The 23,372-nt window shown below is 40.8% G+C and overlaps 1 protein-coding gene across 2 annotated transcripts; it reads left to right on the top strand.

Moving 5' to 3' along the window:
- Positions 1-4,037: 4,037 nt before the first annotated feature.
- Positions 4,038-23,092, top strand: mlxip (MLX interacting protein). Of its 2 annotated transcripts, none has more exons than XM_056247362.1 (17): positions 4,038-4,559; positions 7,741-7,847; positions 7,940-8,025; positions 8,140-8,229; positions 8,375-8,416; positions 10,122-10,299; positions 10,382-10,471; positions 12,563-12,657; positions 14,747-15,275; positions 16,872-16,963; positions 17,977-18,097; positions 18,212-18,324; positions 18,647-18,754; positions 20,357-20,484; positions 20,637-20,760; positions 20,850-20,979; positions 22,714-23,092. In XM_056247362.1, exons 1-17 carry the CDS (start codon positions 4,255-4,257, stop codon positions 22,827-22,829), a joined length of 2,454 nt encoding a protein of 817 aa, XP_056103337.1. In that variant the 5' UTR covers positions 4,038-4,254; the 3' UTR covers positions 22,830-23,092. The 2 variants fall into 2 exon arrangements, with proteins under 2 accessions (XP_056103337.1, XP_056103336.1); XM_056247361.1 differs by having other exon boundaries at positions 4,039-4,559; positions 10,053-10,299.
- Positions 23,093-23,372: the final 280 nt, after the last annotated feature.

Here is a 23,372-nt window from a genome sequence, read left to right as displayed (position 1 = left end):
AAATGCGGTGTGTCAGTAGGAAGAGATTCCTGGACCTGACACCGCCCTGAGGGTTGAGATAGGAGACCACAGCCATGTTGTCCGAACGGATCAGGACGTGGTGTCCCCGAATGAGCGGGAGGAAGCGCGAAAGCGCGTTCTCGACCGCAAGCATTTCCAGACAGTTTATGTGTAAGGGGCTTTCCTGTGTCGACCAATGGCCGAAGGCCGTTGAGCCCTCGCAGACTGCACCCCAACCCGTGTTGGATGCATCTGTCGAGATGACCTTTCGGCGGGAAAAGGTCCCCATCGTGACGCCCTGTCGAAACCATTCTGCTACTGTCCATGGCTGCAGCACCGTGAGACATGTCTGCGTAACTCTGATCAGCTGGCGGCCCGTGTTCCACGCGCGGTGGGGTACACGGCTGTTTAACCAAAGCTGAAGCGGACGCATGTGCAGAAGGCCCAGCTGAAGCACAGCGGAGGCTGAGGCCATGTAACCCAGCATCCTCTGAAAAGTTTTCAGAGGTGAGCGGGTGCCCATCTGAAACGAGGCGGCCAGTCGCTGTACACTGCGCGCGCGCTGTGTGGACAGGCGAGCCGTCATCGTGACCGAGTTCAAATCTATTCCTAGAAAGGAAATCGATTGACTGGGTTGAAGGGAGCTCTTTGTCCAGTTGACAGAGAGGCCCAGCGTTTTCAGATGGTCGAGGAGAACTGCGCGGTGCGACAGAAGCTCCGTCTGTGATTGGGCCCAAATCAGCCAGTCGTCCAGATAATTCAATATGCGCAGCCCCTGGCTCCGCAGGGGGGCGAGCGCCGTATCCATGCACTTCGTAAATGTGCGGGGCGCCAGGGATAAGCCGAACGGGAGAACGGCGTATTGATAAACATGACCCTCGAAGGCGAAACGTAAGAATGGCCTGTGACGGGGATTTATCTGGATCTGAAAATAGGCGTCTTTCAGGTCTAGAGAGATGAACCAGTCCCCCTGGCGCACCTGCGCGAGGAGTTTCCTGGTAGTGAGCATCTTGAACGGTCTCTTCATGAGCACTTTGTTCAAAGACCTGAGATCTAAAATCGGTCTGAGGCCGCCGTCTTTCTTGGGAACCAGAAAATAACGGCCGTAAAACCCCGACTCGGTCATAGATGGTGGGACTCTCTCTATGGCGCCCTTTTGCAACAGCGTCGCAATTTCTGAGCGGAGCGTGCCGGCGGCCAGCGGGCTGACAGTAGATTCGAGCCGCGCGCGCGCACGAGGCGGGCGGCGGCGAAACTGTAGCAGATAGCCGTTCTTTATAATGCTTAGTACCCACGGGGAAATGCCTGGAATGGCTTCCCACGCTTTGGAGCATGCGGCTAGTGGCCGAATGGCTATATCGCCCTGATTGCTGCACATAGCGGGCTGGACACGGTGTGTGGGCGCGCTTTGAATGTGTGTGGCAACGGGATTTGCACTCAGAGAGGAGTCTATGGGCCGTGAAACAGAGCGAGCAGAGAGGGGACACGCGCACGAGCTCGTGGGCGTGTTTATGTTCTCTGATATTAGAGCGGGCTGTGCCCGTTTCATGTGATGGGGCTCTGATAGAGACACGGGATATGTTATGCTTGTGTGTATGGGTGAGCACATGATTGTGGGCACATTTTCTACACAACTGGCAAATTTTCTCTTTTTGAGATTTCTCTGGGTAGCCGTAAAAACGGCTTTTTGTCGCTCGCAAGCGGGCTGGGACACCGGCTTGTTTGTGGCGGTCAACACTACAGCAGTCGGCGAAATAACGGGGACTGGCAGAGGGCGAAGCTTTGACGGCGGTCCGGCCGCAGCGGGAGAGCACCGTCGTTTTCTTGACTTTGCTAGGCAGACTTCTGATGATCAGGCTTCAGCGTGATCTTAGGTCGCAGGCCTCGTGGGGGCGGCGGTCTGCGGCGGTCTGCGGCGGCTGTCAGAGCGAGAGCGAGGGCGGCCGCCCTGTCTGCGCTGGGCTGTTTGAGTCTGCGGAGGGGGGCGCTGTGGTGGAGCTCTGGCAGGAGACTCGCGAGAGCGGCCCGCGGAAGAGCTAGCGCGGCGGGGCAGAAACAAATTCATCGCCTGAGTAGCTTTCTGGACCTCAGAAAAGCGATCGACGATTCCCGTGACAGCAGATCAGAAAAGGCCCGTCGGGGAGAGGGGCGCGTTGAGAAACGCGGCGCGCTCAGAATCTCCCATGTCGGCGAGCGTGAGCCATAAGTGTCTCTCAGCAACACAAAGGCTGGCCATGCATCTCCCCAGAGCTTGTGCGGCGGCTTTAGTGGCGCGAAGGGCGAGGTCCGTAGCACTTCTCAGATCCGTGACAGCGGGGGAGGGGTTTCTACCGCCTTCGGCCCACTCACGGAGAATATCGCTCTGTAATACTTGGAGGACAGACATAGAATGCAGCGCTGCGGCGGCCTGACCGGCGGCGGCGTAGGCGCGAGCATGAAAGCTCGAGGTCGCTCTGCAAGCTTTCGAAGGAAGCGTGGGGGAAGAGCGCCATCTAGCAGAGGGCGGGCAGAGGTGTGCGGCGACCAAGTCCTCGACGGGCGGCATGGCTGAGTAACCTTTTTCGGCGGCTCCGTCCACCGAGCGCAGCGAGGCGGATATATCAGAGCGGTTTCTAGCCGAGAGCGGGGCATTCCAGGACTTCGTCAGCTCAGCGTGAAGTTCAGGCAGGAATGGGGCGGCCCGGTTGCACGCGGGGGTCGAGCGCCGATGAAAAAAGCTGCCGTCCATCCGGTTCGGGGCCTGCTCGGGTGGAGGAGACCACTCGAGACCGAGGCGTTCGACGGCCTGTGAGAGGAGGCGCATTAGTTCCTCCTCTATCCCGGCGCGGATCCCCGCCGACTCTCTCGTGGAACCGAGAGATGACCATTCTTCACTGTCTGATGCGAGCAGTGAACAGGAGTCCTTCTCCTCCGCGGCGTCATCGGAAGCGACAGAGCGGCCACTCGGCGGCAACTGTATGTCCGGCAGGGGCAGGGAGGGAGAGCGGGAAGCGGGAGGCGGCGGCCCGCATGGTTCCGCTGGGGGCTCCGGCGGCCTCTGGGAGCGGCGTTTCTTCTTACGCGGCGAAGAGGGAGGCGGCGCGGGAGCGGATTTTGCTGCCAGAAGTCGTGCCCGCAGGGACGACAACGGCAGGCTCTCACAGAAGTCGCATCCTCCATCCGCGAGGGCGAGTTCTGCGTGCTCGAGTCCCAGGCAGAGAGCGCAGATGACATGGCGGTCTCCGTCCTCGAGACGAGCGCGGCAAGAGCCGCAGGAAAAACGAGACATCTTTAAAAAGACGCTCGGCTCTTTTAGATATAAATAGAGAAAAGAGAAGGATACAGTCGTCGGATGGCGCTAGCTTGCAGGGCGGCTGAAGGTGGCGAAGACGGCCGGCTTCTTCAGGGTCCGGGAGCTCGCTAGAGTGATGCCTTCTCGACGGCGACGGCTTTTCTCAGGACAGCAGAAGCGTGCAGCTTGCTGAAGATGAAATGAATCAACATATAAGCCTGGGAGAGACTGTTATATACACCATAGCCACGCCCATTCTGGCGGGCCATGACGCAATGAGCGCGCGGGCGCCTCTCATTGGAAGCGGGTTCAGCCCCGCTCTCCCATAGGCTTAAGCAGTTCTCTCTGAGCGAACCAATGAGCTGCTAGCTAGCCTGCTCTAGGTCTGCCGCAGAGGAACTGCGTTGTCAATGGATACAAATTATGAAATAATTTTTTGGCTTCAATATCTCAGCAAAGATGAATCTTTCCCGCAGCGTAAGGTAGCTTACGCAATACGAGAGAACCTCTCGTAAGAGAACTCAGATTTCATCAAAAAGATCTTCATTTGTGCTCTGAAAATGAGCGAAAGTCTTGCGGGTTTGAAACGACATGAGGGTGATTATCAATGACAGAATTGTAATTTTTGGGTGAACTATCGCTTTAAAGCGTGTCTATGAAACCGAGGGAATATGTTTTGACCAGATTTTGACTGACTTGCACAGTTGCAGCCCGCATTGTGTTTCCCAGCGTTAGTGGGTGTGCTTTCTAGTCAACCAATCGCAACGCAACGACGACCGTCTAGAGTTCAGTTCACCACCGAATCCCTTCAAGTTACAAGTGATAGCATGCATGCTAATATGCTAATATTGAGGGCGAGCGGCAAAGTTTGGGCATCTAAATAGATTCTACAACTATATAAAGCAATACAGTAGCAATGGACGAAAACCGTGGCATAATGTGAAGTATCGCCAGTGCAACAATTCTAGCAAAAGTCTTTTAATATGGCAACTCGAGATACACGGCAATACCGGAGGGCTCCCAAGCAAGAGCAGGACGACGACTCTGACGCAGAGGAATCGACTATTTCGTTAAAGAAACCTGATGCACGCGAGTCACAGATCATCCATAGTGGTCATTTTATGGTGTCTTCTCCTCATACCGATCACCCCCCAAAGAAAGGTTACGATTTCGACACTGTGAATAAACAAACCTGCCAGACGTATCATTTCGGGAAGACTAGCACGTCGCATCTCTCTATTGATGCCTCCCTGACGAAGCTCTTCGAGTGCATGACCCTTGCATACAGGTGGGTTTATTAGTGAACAAAAGAGCGATTTACTACCTGTTTGTGCGAAGACTTTAGTAGGGCCACATTAAATGTTATTCCATTATTCCTGTGAATATGTTAGCGCACTGCTAGCTGGGCCAAAAACTTGTAGAGAAACTAGTACGGCTTGGCATTTAATTTCCCCGAGGTGTTTGTGTTTTAGCAGGGTGTTTAACAGCCGACAATTCCTAGGTTTTTTGTTTGGCACAAATAAAATTGTATTAGCCTATTAAGGGTTGCTACTTTTAGTTTGGATAAAACTCATCAACACTGACTTTAGGCATGACATATAGACTATAATTCTAAGTGAACCTGTTTACAAAATTAGACGCCACTTTTGTGAGGAAGTGTTGCATATTTCCACCTTCCAATCTTAGCAACCTACTACACACAGATAGTCAAAACTTTAGCATTTTAGTAGTAAATGTGTAGAGCTGTCTATACAAATACAAGACTCATTTTCAGATCTGTTCATTCAGAAATGCACTATAAATTAATATTATAAACATGTTTTTAATTTCTGAATTTAAATTATTTTTGGTGTGTATACACACACACACATATATATATATATACATACACATGCACACACACACACACACACACACATATATATATGCACACACATACTAGCATATATATATATATATATATTAAAAAACATTAAAAATAGTAATATTTCCAAACTTTTGACCGGTACTGTATCTCAAAATTGGACAAAATCCCCTTGTGTGTTCCGATAATGAACAAAGAATTGTACAACAGTAATGTTGAGAGTAAATGATGACAGAATATTTTTTTTAGCTGGCACATAATATGGACACACACACATCTTGCAGAATGTTATTTTATCCGAGGGATCATAAAAATTGCATGTCATTTTTTTAGTTCTTCCCTGTATAAGCTGTTTCACATAACAGACGTTTGCATATAGTACACAAGACAAAATAACAAAAAAGTTGACAAGCGCACAGTAAACGCATTAAAGCACTGTTTTATGATGCTTTCTACTGAAGATTAGAAAGTTTGTGGAAATGTGTTCTTGTTTAGGATTTTCATGTTATGTGGACAATGCCTGTATCTGTTGTGCTATTGAATTTAGTATGATAGCAAAACAGTCTAGTTTTAACAGTCACTTTACAAATCCTCAGAAATGGTTCTGTCCTAAATATCCTTTTTTAGCATTTGTGTTGGTGGTGGTTGTTTTATTACCAAGCATGTTTATCTCAATCCAACAACAAACGCTTGTTTTCATTCAATTTTGCATTCACTGGCATCCGTACAAGTCAAAGGGTCACATTTAAATTGAGATTTCCGTCTTCAAATTAGAATTTCGCAATTCAAACCCACATTTCACAATTTTGTTCCGCCTTGTGGAAATCATATGATCCTGCTATCTTATTCAGATCTTGCTCTTGTGTAGTTTTGTCTGAATTACTTGGCGTGCATATAGTTGCCTGGACCATATCAGGTTTTTTCCCTTGCCTGGTTATATGCTACACTTCCAAAACAAGTGTTACTTATTTACTTTATTGCTCAATCAAGACATTGACTAAACAACTTCACATGGGCAGCATGGAATATATAATTATTATTGTGCTTGTGAATAAATTATGCCTAGAAAGAAGGCAAAACAACCATCATTGTATTTGTGATTTTATTTTTCAATTAGAGTTTCTTTTAAATGTTTTATACAAGTTTGAAACATTTTGCCTGTACAGCCATATTCCAAAGTGATCTGTTGGTTTAAAAAGGAATAATTGACAACAGATCATTTCATTATTTAAAATGACTGCTCCCTTAGGTGGTATTATGACCACAACAATGCAATACGATCCTCTCATGAGTATTATCTTCAACTTTACTCCAGCTGCAAGTGTTTCAGATTAGTCACATTTGAGTTATATGTAAAGGCTATATGATGATAATCAATTGAAAATGGAGAAAAACGCCCCGGTTTTGTTTTATTTAAATATTAGCATAATGGCAATGGCAACATTTTTGGCCTTTTATAAGTCAGACCACAATAGCCAAGTTTCCATCCACTTGTCAATCGAATTATATATGAATTTCGGTAAAAAAAAAAAACCCTCATGCGAATAAAGCTGGTGAAAGTGTGTTTCCATCAAACGGCTTTAAAGCGGATAAAAACCTGTGCGTAATGACGTCACACGCTGTTTTGCGATCAAATTGGTATATCAAATTGATTTGAGACATGTTAAGGTGTTTCCATTCATTTTATCACCGAATTGCACAACATTCAAGCCAACATTTGCGAACAAAGTTTTACTAGGCAAAATGGATCGCACCATAATAACGTTTCCATCCGCGTTTATCGCATAAGCCGGATGTCGATCAAGATAAAATCCGATGAGACCGAACGCATTTCATTTGAGTCGATATTCGTGAAATTCAATCGAATTTTACTGTTTCCATAAGGCATTTTTCATTCAATATCACTTAATGCGGATAAAAACGTGTGGATGGAAACATAGCTAGAGATGCATGAAGAAATATTTTTTATATTTCCATCCACAGTATTGTAGTATGCATGACAGCAACACCAACCAATATAATAATGGTCACACTTTATATAAAGTGGGCGTGGCCTTAATTGTTTGACTCAATTTACTTATGTACATACATTTTGGTGCATTGTAATAATATTTAAAGTACTTGCATTTGATTAACATCTGTTGTTAACTTTACCCCTAACCGTAACCCAACCATTACCAAAACACTAACCCCTATAATCCCAACCCTGCCTTTACTCCTAAACCTAACCATACCTCAAACTCATTAGCGGTAAATATTGGATTTTTTCAGAATATGTAATTACACTGTAAATTCATAGTCTTCTTAGTACATAGTAGTTAAGGCCACCTGATAATAAATATTACTGTACAATTCAGGTTGATAGTTCCAATAAAAGAGGTGTGAATAGTGGAGTAAAGTGGATACAAAAGCAAAATATTTAAAATATTTAGTCTAATTCTATCTCTGACCGTGAAATATCTATAATGTGCATCAAGCTTAGACTGTAAGTGACATGAACAAAAAAGGCAATTAAGTGGTTCATTGCAACTATTTGTGTCACAATTAATCACCTCCCAAAATGTCATGATATGATCTGACAAACACATGTATTCTGTGTCCACAGTGGAAGGTTGGTGTCACCAAAATGGAAGAACTTCAAGGGCCTCAAGCTGCTGTGGAGGGACAAGATTCGCCTCAACAATGCTATTTGGAGAGCCTGGTATATGCAATGTAAGATTAATAATGAAACGCGAATACTGCTTAGAAATGTGAAAACACAGGAGTTTGTTGATTTCTGTCTGCAATGCCTGTCTTTCCTGAAGATGTAGAGAAGAGACAGAACCCTGTTTGCCATTTTGTCACACCTTTGGATGGCAATATGGATTCGGGAGTACATCGACCAACAGAGGTGAGCATGTTTGGAGTGTCATTTGACTGTACAGATATTTTAGACTTGAAGGCCTAAAAAACTGTTATTTGTTAGATCACTTTCTCTTGGTACCATGTTCTTCTGTCCTCCTAGGCAATAGCAACAGAAGGCAAGTACTGGAAAAGGAGAATTGAAATCGTCATCAGGGAATATCATAAATGGAGAACATATTTTAAGAAAAGAGTATGTTTATTTTCCCCTTACATTGATCTAACTTACAGTACTGTGTAACTCGGATGTTATTTATAAATGTCTATATTTACAACATAAATACGGTACACCAATTAATAAGATTTCTTTAATAGCACTCACAAATTGGAGTTTATAGTTACAGAAGCACAAGGATGAAGACCTGTCCAGCCTTCTCAAGGTAATTTCTAGAATGTTCTCCACTATTGTTGATAAAGCTTTGCTTTCAATTCATTTTGCATCTAAGTAAAAAGTGTGTATATGCGTGCAGTGGTTTTCTGTTATTTGTTACACAAACTTTGTTGTTCATTTGTAATTAATTGATCTGCCTGTCTTAACATCACATCAGATTTTAATAGTCCATGCATTTCAGAGTTTTTGCAAAGACTAATTTTCAGTTATGAATCTTGGTTCAAACGGATCAAATACATTTTTGTTGAAATCTATTGAAAGACAGCAGTTCACATTCAATTAGCTGTTTTTATTTATATATATATATATATATATATATATGTAGTTTAGTCCGAAGCCACTTATGGGACACGGTGATGGAAATAAAATATGAGATGGGAGGCAAATTTAAAATTCAATGCTTTTGCGTTCACTCACAAAACTTTTGCATTCTCTTGCAAAAAAGTTTTGCTCCCACGTCATATTATTTCAGTCACAAAAGTTTTGTGAGCAAAGTTAATTTGTGACTCCTTGTTGAGTGTCTTGGATTCTTGCTGTTGGTCCTGGACTAGTCTCAGCCTCAGACGTCACGCCCACGGATCGTTGGCTAAACGTCTGATGCATATGGTACACTTAACTGGAAACACTTCAGGAATGTCGAAGTCGTCATCTGATTGGTTGAATTCTATCGGATTTCCGGGGGGTGCGAGTGTCGCGTTTATTTTCGGTCCGCCGGGAAACAAAGCGCAGACGTGTGATTGCGGAAGAAGAACTGTTGTGTTTACATGAGTGACAATGAGCATTTATCAAGATCAGCTAAACGTAGGATTCTCAAAAGTATGCGAGGTTCACGGCATAGACTCTTGAAGTTTTCTTCTCCTTCTTTGATTTTCTATGCTGACTGACTTGTTGCACGCCGGTGGTCTGTTGTTGTGGGGACATTTCCACGCCCCGAAACGTGACGCTGAACGAAACGATCTGTAATTGGTTGTTTTACATGTCGGTCAAACGGCCTTATGGGCGGGCCTTGGCCAAAGAAAGCTGCTATGAATTCCAGACCTTCAGGCGTCAGTCTGAAGGTCTGGCTACGCGAGACTAGTCCTGGACAAATGTGGTCAAGACTGAAGTTTAGCAGTGGAGCACAGACGTCGTATAGTAGTATTTAGATACATGTAGATGTGAGAAGGTTGGTTAAGTTGGCTGTGTGTTCAGGTCTCAGTGCAAGAACATGAAGGGTTGGCTGGCTTTTGATGACTGGAATGAAGTCGGTTTTATTTTATAGCCAAATGTCAATTCCAAAATCTGTTTAAGCCTGTAGTGATGCATGAAAAAACATTTGCCAATAACTGGATGAACCATTAACATGCAAATGTGTCCTTGAAATATTAACTTAAAATGTCAGGGAGTACTTCAAGTATATAGTTTATGACTACGGCTGACAGAAATATTTTGGGAACCCCCTGGTTTTGATCAAAATGCTTTTAAAGATCACAAGAGACACAAAGTCAGTTGTGTCCTCTAACTTTTGACTGGTAGTGCATGTGCTGCTAATACACACATTCTTGATGCCTGATGCATTTTGCTCTGCATGAACCTCGAGTGTGTCTGTTGACCTGGCCTGCTTGTTGCATTTTGACCTCCCAAAGGGTGCGGAGGAACAGTTTTCGCTCTTTGGGGAAGTGTGGCCAGACACCTACCGTGTCCTCTTCTGCCAGGATGAGGATGTCAGTGCGGGAGGTCGTCGTAGGTCCCGCAAGAGTCGTGATTCACCCGTTCCAATGGAGATGGACTCCCTTTTTGACATGGACGTGCTCATGTCTGAATTCTCAGACACACTCTTTTCCACACTGGCCTCTCATCAACCTGTAGCATGGCCCAATCCAAGGGAGATTGGTGAGAAATAAGTCAAGTCAGCATTGTTTACACATTTATTCTTGAGGAAGATGAACTGACACGCCCCCTCCTGTCTTCTTAGCCCATGCAGGCAATGCAGATATGATCCAGCCAGGCCTCATCCCACTGCAGCCCAACCTGGACTTCATGGACACTTTTGAGCCTCTGCAAGGTGTGAGCGAGAACAATTCCTCTTGTTAACTTGCGGATTAACGATTGACTTGTTGACACAATGGCTAGTTGATGAAGAAATGTTGTTTGTGCAGATTTGGCCTTACATCTACTAGGGCTGGGTATTGACACAAATTTCACATATCGATTTCGATTCATTAGCTAGCAATTCAATTCCAATCTCAATCTCGTTTAGATTTAATTTGGATGTTTATCATGTACAGTTATGTCAATTTTTCTCAATGAATATCTCTCTCAAATAATGTCGTAAACTGCAACAGTGCCTGCCGACTTTTTCAGCATCGTTGGTTCCGGAAGTATTTTTTCCATTCGTTTCTCCCATGGGGATTTCAAAAACACTTCATTAAAGTGTTATAAGTTATGAACCAAGCCAACCATCTACAAGGTGAATTACAACATTGCAAATTTTGATTTGAAGCAAAAAAAAGTTTTGGAAAATCGGATAAAAAAACACAAAGCTACAAGACTGTACTTAACAGCTTTAGCGATGGAAAGAACTACAATCCCATGAAGCATTGCGAACAGAATAATCAAATTAAAAACGATGGAGACATAAAAAACTATTTATTTAAAAATGTTTATTATATATGTAAAAACAATATGTTTTAAGTTTATTGCAAAATATGCTGTATATTCAAATAATTAAGTATTTTGACAGTAGGGAGACCCGACTTGATTACGTCATTCGCTGTGCTTAATGGGAGTGGGCGGAGCTAAAGAGATCTTTTGACACGTATTTCTTGCTTCGACTCTCTGATTGGTGGAATTTTCTGTACAGCGTCATGGTTAATGTAGTTTTTAAGCACGAATATTTTAAAACTAAGTTGAAATAATGTGCGCCGACGGCTTCAACAGAAGCAAATACGGTAACACTTTATTTTAAGGGGAAGTAGTTACACGTTACGACATGTTCGGTAATAACAGTAAATTATGAATAATTGCAAGTAACTAAACCTAACCCTAACAGTAACTCTATAGTAAGTACATGTAGTTATTACATATTACTTATTTGAGTAAGTACAATGTAATTAAGTCACCTTAAAATAAAGTGTAACTGCAAATACTATCGATTGACAACCTCGTAACCCACAGTAAAGTTGTCTTTAAAGGTTTATAAAGAAGGAGAAAAGTTTTTACTTCCGAAACGTGGCTGTTGCTGTCAGTTGGAAAATTACTATAATATCAACTGTTAAAATGAACAACTGATTTGTTTACAGACATTTAAATTCCACATAAGGCAATTTTTATGATACTAACTTTGTTAAAAACATTTGTAATGAGACAATTACTCATCTGCTCCAATTCGTTTTTTGAAATATAAACATAAGTGTCTGTCTAAAAAAAATTACGTATTTAGTCAAAACATAAATTAAATATTGAAGAACAGGTTTAAGTAAAAATATGATTATGTAATATAGTACATATATTTACCAACTACTCCTCTCTAGAGTTAATGTGTCTAGCTAACTATCAAGCTATGGACAATTGGACATTTAATGGCTCTTAAATGTAATGTTACATGACATGTAGTTATAAGCTGTTTTATTGACGTTGAAACACTGGCTGAGCGTTTACATGAGACATGATACATTTCCGTAAGCTGCACTGTATCTTTCAACATACATTCTGATTCATATTTATTTCATGCTATAACTAGTAGCAAAGAGGAAGAGATGATCGGTTTACGTGCCGCTTGAACTGAAGCACTACAGAGATCTGTCACGCCACATTATGCCAAAATGGTATTTATTGTTTGAATTTTGTCATTAAATTGACTTTGTTTCATATTAATAGTAGCAAAGCACAAAGCTTTTTGTAATTAATGTTATTAAATCACGATTCATTTAACTTAAAATTGAGAAATCAATAGTCAACCAAGTCCTAACATCTACTGGCAACTGATTTTGTGACTAAATTTTTAATTTTCGAGTTAATTTTGAATTCATGAATCAATCAAACAGTTTTGTGGAACATTCTTCATCAATTAATTTCCTACAAATTCACTCAATCTGTCAGAGTAGTTGTAAAGGTAACTCACTGGATCAAAAGTCTTTTTTGTGTTCCCAACTAGATTTGTTTCACACCCTGCGTCCGCAAGCCTTCCCCTTCACTTCCCAAACTTCCCCACCAGTCACTCCCTTAACCAGCAGCAGCTCCCAAACACAGGTAACCATCCTCAACATGCAACGCAGATTGGTAGTGCTTTAAGTTCTTCCTGTTTTGTATGCACTTCCTTTCCTCCACAGCAGATGCACAGTTGCTTCATGTGAATTACGAAACTCTACAGTGTCTTTGTAACCCATTAGAATCATTAAAGATTAGTATGCATAACTGAACTGTGTAAATGTGCATACTATGATAAGACACAATGGGTTACAGTTGACAGCAGGGATGGGATTTATGGCTTTAAAATAGCTTATTCATGTACTGTACTAATTTTTTTATTATCCTTCTTATTTTGTTACAATTATTAACATTGCACAGATTCTGCCACAACTGACCAAAACTGTATATTTCTTACTAAAACATTTTATAGGGAGGACTTTTATAATTTTCAGAGATTACACACATGATTTGTTTAAATTGTAGACACTAAACTGAACTGAACTGATATCTGTAACACTGTCATGCTTGGGAAAGAGGCCTTAAAATTAGCATACTGGCACAGTCTTAGAAAGCCATTGTTCAAATAAAAAGTGCATTAAACCCAACACTGATTAAAAAAAAACTGCCCCCATCTACATTTTTGCAAAACTTTAAAAAGGAACCAGTACTGTACATACAATTTTACAGCAGTTTCCAGCTGAAATAGACACTAGTGTCAGTAAAAAACAACTTTTATTCCTTTTCACACAAATTATGATTACAGAGGCAGATTATCGATTGATGACTTATTTTTGTGCTGTTCCTTGCACAATACTATGTTATGAACTCAAAACACTATTTTACTAGCCTGGTTAAAACCAGACCATTCTCAGTTGTAACTGAGTTATGGTCTGGCAAAGCGTCATAGACAAATCATTTCCAGAGGGGCGTCACCAACGGACGTCGCGGATAGACCTAAACCCAATCAGAGCGATGAAGGAGATGACGTATGCAGAGCGGCGGAGAAACATCTCCGAGTGTTGTTCTTTGCTCGGTTTTTAACTAAAAGGAAACGTTCAAATGGCTTAAAACAGACGCGATAGCTGATTCGAACGAGTGATGTTCGACGGCGGCATCCATCTTTGTAATGTAGGCTACAAAATCTGCTTCAAAATCCCAGCGCTGTCGTCATCGTGTAAAGCCCGCCCCAACGTTTCTGATTGGTGCCTCGATTTCGACGGATTGGAAATGGGCTTGAATGAGCTCTTTGCCAGACTAACTTTCAGAGCAAATCTAAATTTGCCAGAAGTTGTCTGGGTTTTCCCAGGCTACTATTTTACTGCAATCTTAAATTGAACTATATATAAACGTACATAAATTAGGATTTATATTTTGCACTAATCAAATGACTAACTAAGTCAAATATTAAAAGTGTTTTACATTGACCAGGTTAGCTCCTAGGTATGAAAGGTCAGCAAGCTCTGGAACACTCTCAGGTCAATCTGAAATAACATGGATTATCTGGTTTTGCACAAACGCATGTCAAAATATTAGATATATGTATCAGGTCTGGCAGTTTGCAGAATGCCGCAAATACCTATGGCTGACTTTGTGTTGTTAATTTTAATTAAAACAACTATAATTACTAAAAATGAAGAAACCACTCACTGCTCTTGTAGCTTTAATGAGTGTTAATGTATTATATCGGTAACACTTTACAATAAGGTCCATTAGTTAACATTAGTTAATGTATTAACTAACATGAACTAACCATGAGCAATACATTTGTTACTGTATTTGTTAATCTTCATTGATGTTAGTTAATAAAAATAAAGCTGTTCATTGTTTGTTCATGTTAGTTCACAGCGCATTAACTAATGTTAACAAGATTTTAATAAAGTATTAGTAAATATTGAAATGAACATTTACAAAGATTAATAAATGCTGTATAAGTGCTGTTCATAATTAGTTCATGCTAACTAATCTAGTTAACTAATGTTAACTAATGAACCTTATTGTAAAGTGTTACCATTATATCTTATACCACATTTGCAAAGTAATAGCAAAAATATTGCAAATATTTACTTGTTTTTCTCAAACTATGATATGAACAAAGCAAAGGCAGAAAAGAGTATGCATTGTGCTGATATTGATACCTGTTGTTTGCTAGAATCCCTTGCTGTCATCCATGCCGCTCTCCTCAGAGCTTCCCTCTCTGCCACTGGACTACCGCCTCATCCCGTCTACTCCACTGCCCAGCCATCTCGCAGTCGCCAACCAGGACAACGGTAATGCTGCTGGCCCGTCCTACCAACAAGCCTACGTGCCTCTTTACACAGAGCAAGTGACCCCCTCCGTCCCATCTCTCCTGCCACCACCAGCTCCACCTCTCCCACCAGGAGGTGTTTCTACAGACACTACAGTCCCTCAGCCCGACACAAACATCCCATCTCCTTCTGTAATAACACACTCCGCCCCTTCCACAGTAACTCCCACTGATGCTGCCACTACCTTCAGTCGCAGGTCCAGCTTTGAGTCTCTACAGCCTGCGGCATCAACCTCTGCCTCCCCAAACTCACAGTCGGTCAACTTCGCCTTGCCCAAATCCGTTCCACCTTCTGTTCCTAGCAAAAAGGCCAGACACCCACAGAGACAGATTGTCCCGGCCAATCCACTGCCATCTCAACTCATACTCACAGGTTCGTGTCTCTCCTCAAAGCAGATTTTTTTAAACATGCTCACTAACACACACAAAACATCTCAAAATGGACTCATGTCCACCAATAACAACACATTTAACATATTCTGTTGTTCAATTACATATTTCTATAAACCATTTAATAAGCAACACATTTTCAGTTTGATATTATTTTTATAACCTCTTGCATAAACTTTAGAAAACAGCAGCTGTGGTTGTAAGAAGTAGAGTCTTAATTTATAGAAAGGAATAATAAATTAGCAAAAAAAGCAGCATTTTTGATCATTTTCACAAAGGTTTCATGGCACCCAGAATATTTAGTTGTATGAATATCTGAACATGCAATATATCAAAAGAAAGAGCAGACCCTCTGCTTATAAACAAAAAAACTTGGATAAAAAAAGTGACATTTTGAGCATAAAGCTTAGAAATTAGCATTTTTGTCAAAGACTATGTCTGGATCGGATTCAGAACGATGATCAAAACACAGATGAAGTAGATCGAGTCTAAGGTTGCACAGTCCTGTACCTCGTCCTGGGTCGACATTTCATACGATAACATTAGGCAGTTTAGATTTATATGCTGTTTAATGTTGATGATTGCATTATTACACATATATCGCTTGTTTCTGCATCTTCTATGCCTGTCTTTTGATCAGGAGATTGAGTAATCTTTCAGAAGATGTCATAGCGCCCCCTACCGTATAACAGTGAAAACACTGAAAGACGGAAATTCTGTCAATGGCAGGGAAAGAGTTAATATTCTCAAATCTATTTTTTAATTTTAAAATATACTGACATCCACATGAATCAAAGTAAATGCTAATATATATAAATAGAAGGTGTGCGGTGTCATGCACACAAATACGAAACTCCATCATGGTAACACAACGCTAAAATAATGCAATAATTTAACAACATAAGATTAACAAAACCCTAACGTACGTAACTGAGAACAAAACTAAGAAGAAACAAGGATTTCAATGAACAACGATCAAATGTGAGCCGTTGCACAGAATTCTGGGAATCAATGTCAGTTTACTTTTTTTCACTGTAAATTATAAGATGCCTTGTTCTTTTTCACTTCTGAGAACTGTAGATGTATCCACATTTCATTGTAAAATTGCATGAAAATGACTCATTAGATCAGTTTTTCACTTTAGAGAGTAAGGGAACTCACCGTTAACCAATTAACAGGTTTTTAACCGTTGCATTTTACAATGTTTTACTGTTAAAATGGCTATCTCTTTTTTTTTTGTGCCATACAGTGACGGACTCTGGTTATGCTGTTTTCATTTATCAGTAATTGATGGAGATAACCTCTCCATATTGGCAATTAAGATGAATTTTGATTAAATATTTTAACCTGTTTAGCAGTTCTAATTAAAACACATTTACTGCAAACTTTCCACAAGCTGCTGATCTGCCACAATGGTACAATTTCACACTTTTTAGTGTTCATCTATTAGTGGATCTTCAACAACTACAATGGATCCCCAAAAGTCATCCAGAAAACTGATAGTAGGATAAAAATCAACAGCATTGCCAATGCTGAAATTGTTCTCATCATGTACATATCCCATCATAACCATTCCCAGGTCCCGCCCGTGCTGTCATTGTTACCTCGTCCCCTCTCAACTCTGATGTTGTCCCCACCACTGGTTTCATTGCCTCCTCCAGTATTCCTTGTGTAAGATTTCCACCCTTCATGTCCTATCATGTTTTACAATAGATCGTCTATATAAACGGGTTGTGTATCATTCAGGATTGATTTAAAGAATCTTTTAAATTCCTAAATTTTAATTCAGTTCGCAAGCAGGATGCAGAATTATAATTCAAATTTGAAATGTGACGTGTAATGGCTATATTAGTCATTTTTTATACATTTTTCAGTCTAAAAAAAAAATCTAACAATTTCATGTACAACATCTACACTACTGTTCAAAAGTTTGGACTTGGTAAGATAAAAAAAAAAAGATAAAAAAAAAGTTTTTGAATCTAAACAATAATGATGATAAAACAATTGCAGGATTCCTTGATCCTGAAATTGATGAAAATTGACAAAATTGATGAATTTTTTATCAATTTTTTGCGTCCTTGCTATATAAAAGTATTCATTTCTTTGAAATAAAACGTACTGACCCCAAACTTTTGAACGTTAGTATGTGTTTTGGTCTGAGGCCGTGTCTGCTCCTAAAAGTTAACATCAACTCATGCACAGATATAGTATTTCTCTTCCGTGAAATCACACCAAACATTATTGACTCATCTTGCACTCAATGAAATGATACAACTCTCTTACCCTAATAACACTTGTCTCTGACTAGCAATAATAAGTAGCAATGGGTGTACATTTTATAAAAGTAAAAAATATATTTTTTAATGCCCCGTACATACTTTCTAATTCAATAGAAAATGGGTACACGGAAGAGAGAATATTGTGCTTAAACAGTTTCTTGGGAATTTCTTGCCCATTTTTTCTATAGTGTGACTTAAATTTCTTTTTTTTAAATTTCTAAATTAATTTTCCTATCTTTCCAATTCAGCATCCTGTGGGTTGTGGTTCATTCCTTTTTTCTGATTCATGAATTGAAAAAGGAGCTAGTTCTTAATTTTGAATTCTACCCAACCCTAGTAAATAATAATTAATTTTGGCCCCAAGCAATCCAAAATTACAATAAAAATGTACACACTACTTCGCAGGGTTCTGCTGGGTTTCATATTCTCCCTCAGGCACAGAAGTCTCCCCAACTAATCGTACCCAAAGAGGAAACTGCCACAAATGTGTCCAACAGCAAGACATCTGTGCAGTCTTCAAGTACAGGTTCGATTCAGCCCAGTCACTTCCAATTTCCATTTACGCTAAAAGTTTTTGTTATTATTTTGTTTGTAATTTAGGATTCTGAGCAATTTTTATTTTTTATTCCTTTGTCTTTAGCACACGACGGACGTGTTTCGGGTCAAGGGTCACCATTGGGACCAGAACAGGTACCAAGCCCCAAGTCACCTCTCAACACCAGTGCAGGCATGGGCAAAAATGAAACCTGTAAGGTACGGTTCATAAGATTGCACTCTACTAATGTTGTCTAACTGTACATTGATGCGATGTATCCAGAAATACAAAAGGTTCATTTACATGCATTTTCAAAGCAGAATTTTTCTAATGTAAACATTTGCACAATAAATCATAGTAGAAAAAGTTGCTGATATTGAATGAATGGCAAATTTTAAAGATTATTTACTTTTTTGTGTGTGTTGGGCGGGACTAACAACTTTCTTAATTGGCCAATTGAGCGTAATTGTCACTAATTTTGATGTTGAAATATCTACCAATTTCTCAGTCTGTCTTGTTTTGTAATTTTTGCTTTGACAGAGTCGCAGAGTGACTCACATATCTGCTGAGCAGAAGAGGCGATTTACCATAAATGTCTGCTTCAAGACATTGTGTAATCTTGTGCCGACCCTCAAGTCTCAATCAAATGTAAATCTGCATTCATCTTACTTCATTCTCAAAATCCACATTCACCTTTTTTTTTTTTTTTTGTGAAGCGTATAATTTGCTTGAAGTTGTCTCTGCATAACTGTAATGGGAGAACGTGTTTTAAAGAAGCCATATGATGTTCTCTTCAAAGGTCGTTATTTTGTTTTTTGGATGTGCTAGAATAGGTTAGCATGCTTAAAGGGCTAGTTCACCCAAAAATGAAAACTCTGTCAGTAATTACTCTCCCTCATGTTGTTCCAACCCCGTAAGACTTTCGTTCATCTTCGAAACACAAATTAAGATATTTTTGATTAAATCTGAGAGCTGTCTCACTCCTCCATAGGCTTCTAAGGGATCGAAACTGTTATGAAAGTTATGAAAGACATCGTTAAAATAGTCCGAGTGACTACAGTGGCTCAACCTTAAGTTTATCAAGCGACGAGAATACTTTTTGTGCGCAAAAAACAAACAAAAATAACGACTTTATTCAACTATTCATTTCCTTCTCTGTACGGCCGTGATATTTCACGTAGTGATATTGCGCAAAGCTTCTTGGTTGCACGTCACACGTAGGCTCACTATTGGCCGACGCTGGTCATGTGTGTGATGAGTGACGTACAACCTAGAAGCTTTGCGTAGTTTCACTACGTGAAATCTCACGGCCGTACAGGGAAGGAAATGAATAGTGGAATAAAGTCGTTATTTTTGTTGGTTTTTTTTGCGCACAAAAAGTATTCTCGTCGCTTGATAAACTTAAGATTGAGCCACTGTAGTCACTCGGACTATTTTAATGATGTCTTTCATAACTTTTGGGCCGGCCAGTTTCGATCCCTTAAGAAGCCTATGGAGGAGTGATCCAGCTCTCAGATTTAATCAAAAATATCTAAATTTGTGTTCCGAAGACGAACGAAAGTCTTACGGGGTTGGAACAACATGAGGGTGAGTAATTACTGACAGAATTTTCATTTTTGGGTGAACTAGCCCTTTAATGTAAAAAAACACACATTATTTTTCACATACTGTACATTATTGCAATTCACCTTTTAGTGCTTAATCCTGTTCTGTACACACACAGTTGAGTCATTTACAGGATTGACAACTGCATTCTACAACTGAATTAACCAAAAAATGCAGGTAGTGACAAAATTTCTACGCAGTGTGTACAGAACCAGACAAGTAGTTGTTAATGACGTACGATGAGAGATATAAGACGAGAGATACATCTCTAATGTACGTTAAAATACGAGCCAAGCTTAAACAGCAACCCCAAAAACACTTATAATACACAACGCCTCCGTAGACTGGGCTTTAGTTAAAATTGCTGAACACAAGGAAACTTTACAGTTTGTACATGGCCATTGTGACGTAGACAAGTGCGGTAGTAATCTGCACTTCCATCAAGGCGTTTTATATGTGAAATACTATGAGCTTGATAACTTTGCAGATCTTATACATGCACAAACAGACACATTGCACACTAAAGGAAAAAGAAAACATTAAAAAGCATCATATGGCCTCTTTAATATTGAAAAATAATTACGGTTTAATTTTGGCCCTTAAACAGCATAACATGCTTGTGATGTGACTTGTCTGGGTTTTCAGATCAGTAATGCTGCAACACTTCAGAAGACAGTTGATTACATTGGCAAACTACAACTAGAGAGACAACAGATGCAGGAAGAGACCAAGAGACTACGAGAGGAGATTGAGGAGCTTAATACATCTATAAGGTAAGTGTCCATTAAAAATAAATAATGTGAACTAGTTGGAAGCATTACATTTGGAAAAACTGCTGCTTCACAGCCAGGCTATTTCAATGTAAAGATATGTGTGCATGTAGAGCTGCTTATTCTCTGTAAAAGATGGCCATTATTTATTGCAGCTTGTGCCAGGAACAGCTCCCTGATACAGGCGTTCCCGTCACACGCCATCGCTTTGACCACATGAGGGAGAAGTTCGAGGACTATGTGAAGAACAGAACTCTTCAGAACTGGAAATTCTGGATAGTATCCTTAAGCCTGAAAAGATTGAACTGAATAGACAAAATGTTTGTACTGGATTGGACTCTTTATTTTCTTTAATACTCCTCTCTCAGTTTAGCGTCATTATTCAACCTCTGTTTGAGTCCTTCAATGGGATGGTGTCTACCACCAACAACACAGAGCTATGTGACTCCACCATGCAGTGGCTGGATCGTTATTGTGCCCTCCCTGTCCTCCGACCTAGTAAGATCACCGTTCCACTTTATTGAAATGTAAACTTTTTCTTCGACTGGACAGTAGTAGTCTCGCAAGACTGACGGCAGAAAGTCTGGACTCCATAGCAGCTTTCATTGGCCAAGGGGACGTCCAAAGTCCTTTTAGGCAAGTCATGCCACTCGGCCGCCATCTTGGCAACGCCTCCGGGCAGCTATTTCGGACTAACAAGACCAGGCTCCTATCTAAATGAATGGGCAGAGAGTCAGAACTGCAGTGTCACTGGTCACCAGGACATAAAAACTGCTTGTATAGAAACAGCAGTAAAATATGATACAAATCGCTGAAAAAGTTTGATGACTTTGCCCCAAAATAAGGTTTAAAAGGCCTTTTTCCCCACAGGTTATACGTTTACTACGCATGCGCAAGGGTTCTCTCCCTCTGTCGTGCGCGCGCTACACAGTTTGAAGCACAGTATGTGCGAGCTCTTGCTCGCTCGCTCTAGATTCCGGGAGATTTGAACTAATTTGCGGGCATCAGGGAGCCGCTATCAATCTGCGGGAGACTTCTGATGTCTGATATTACACAACTCACACATACACTGCATATCAAATCTGCCGCCTTTTCAAACAGTAACGTATTTTGCGCTGTCGCAAACCTCAACTGTGCGCATCTGTCAGTGAAACCAGACGATAGGCTTAAATGTTTCCCGGCTTGACTGTTAAAAGCAGACGATTGGCTTTCCAGCGGGAGGGGCGGGGCATGTGCATACAACCGCCATCTTTGGCGTTACGGGTTTTCCCTATATAGTTGTATTAAGGATGGATGAAGTGGCATGTCTCTATATAAATAGTCTCTGGGACGTCTGACCGACATGTCAAGCAACCAATCATGGTTTGTTTTGTTCAGCGTCATGTTTAGGGGTGTAAAAATGTAAAGTCGCTGTCCCCACAATAACAGACTGGCATGCAATTCATTCAAAAACATAATAGTGCTGTGAACCGCACATACTTTTGAAAATCCAGCGTTTAGTTGATCCTGATAAGACTCATTGTCACAGCTGTAAACACGATGGCTTTGTTCTTCCATGAGGGGGTTTGGCTTCACGATGGCTTTGTTTCTAGGTGGACCGTTAAAGAACGTGACACACACGTTTCCCGGAAATCTGTGAGGATTCAACCAATCAGTGTTTTCCATTTTGTGTGCCATGTGCATTAGACTTTAATATTTGTTTGTTTTAAAAATAGCATTTTAAATCGCAATTTTAACCATAAATTTGCAGTTTAATTGTATTTTTTCTTCCCTAAATTGTGCAGCATATCCTTCTCCATCGTTCTTGTTTTGGTTTTTGTACTAAACTTCCTTCCGAGCGAATGTCCTGTAAATGACACGACTCAGTGACTCCATAGAGACAGAAACTAAACAGGCGTTACTGACAGACTGAGAAGAGAGGTGCTGCAACAATGTCGAATATGGGGAAAATAATGTGTTTTTTGAACATTCAAGCATGAAAACCTATTCTAGTAGAGCCCAAAAACAAAACCAAGACTTTGAAAAAGGGTATAATAGGTATGCAGGAACTGCCTATAGGTTGTAAAATGATTATAGGAATATCTAATGTTAGTAATAGTGTTTTGGTGATCTCAAATGCACAAACTTCTTTCTATTCTGTTGACTGTTTTTTCATTTTGATGTAGTATCTTGTATATCTGTGTATTATGTTCACCATTTTCTCTCTTTGTGTGTTTTTTCTGTATCCTACAGTGGTACTCAAGACATTACGACAGCTCTGTACCACCACCTCCATCTTGACCGATCCCGCACTGTTACCCGAGGAAGCCAAAAAAGCTGTTCTCAACCCAAAAAAACATTCCTCATGATCCTCAGTTTTAACCCTCTGACATTTAAAATGTGATTTTTAAGATTTTTTATCCAGGCAAATCAGTCTTCAGGAGCCTTTTGCCTGTGGTGAGGTCTTTGCTTTGTTGTTACTAAAAACTCCACTCAAAATGGTGGAAATGCAAGAGAACTGCTTGATTGTCTACTTTAAATGTGTTCGTAGAAGTGGACAAAATGGAGAACTCTACGTACATGGTCAAATTGTTTGCTTCTCTTATGTACAGGAAGATGCAAATGGCCACTCAATCCTAAAAAGAATAAGCCCCCTTTTTTTTTTTTTTTTTTGCATAAGCGATTTATTTTAAAATGACAAACCAAAGTCAATCTCTCTTGTTTACGTTCATCATCTTGAGAGCCATACAGCTGGCATGTCTCCGACTGCATAGTTTTACTAGACCTGTTGCCTTGAGACTCAGGGTGTTGTTTTTTTCCATATGTTTGGGTGTTTTCTGTATTTGATGCTGTTATTCTGATTATTTAGTGTCCTTTTATAAATTTAACCTCTGTTCACCCAAAAAACTGCT

Source organism: Rhinichthys klamathensis, unplaced genomic scaffold, assembly GCF_029890125.1.
Source record: "Rhinichthys klamathensis goyatoka isolate OS25496 unplaced genomic scaffold, OSU_Roscu_1.1 h1tg000046l_1, whole genome shotgun sequence".
Taxonomy (NCBI): domain Eukaryota; kingdom Metazoa; phylum Chordata; class Actinopteri; order Cypriniformes; family Leuciscidae; genus Rhinichthys; species Rhinichthys klamathensis.
The sequence above is the reverse complement of the archived record's forward strand: the minus strand, read 5'-3'. Positions and strand labels throughout refer to the sequence as shown.

Bases quoted from the DNA above. Each gene is read 5' to 3' on its own strand.
- mlxip (XM_056247361.1), top strand. From the start codon at position 4,255: ATGGCAACTCGAGATACACGGCAATACCGGAGGGCTCCCAAGCAAGAG. The intron at 7,848-7,939 runs GTAAGATTAATA...TCTTTCCTGAAG, and splicing joins GAGAGCCTGGTATATGCAAT to ATGTAGAGAAGAGACAGAAC. The intron at 18,755-20,356 runs GTAAATCTGCAT...CTGGGTTTTCAG, and splicing joins CCCTCAAGTCTCAATCAAAT to ATCAGTAATGCTGCAACACT.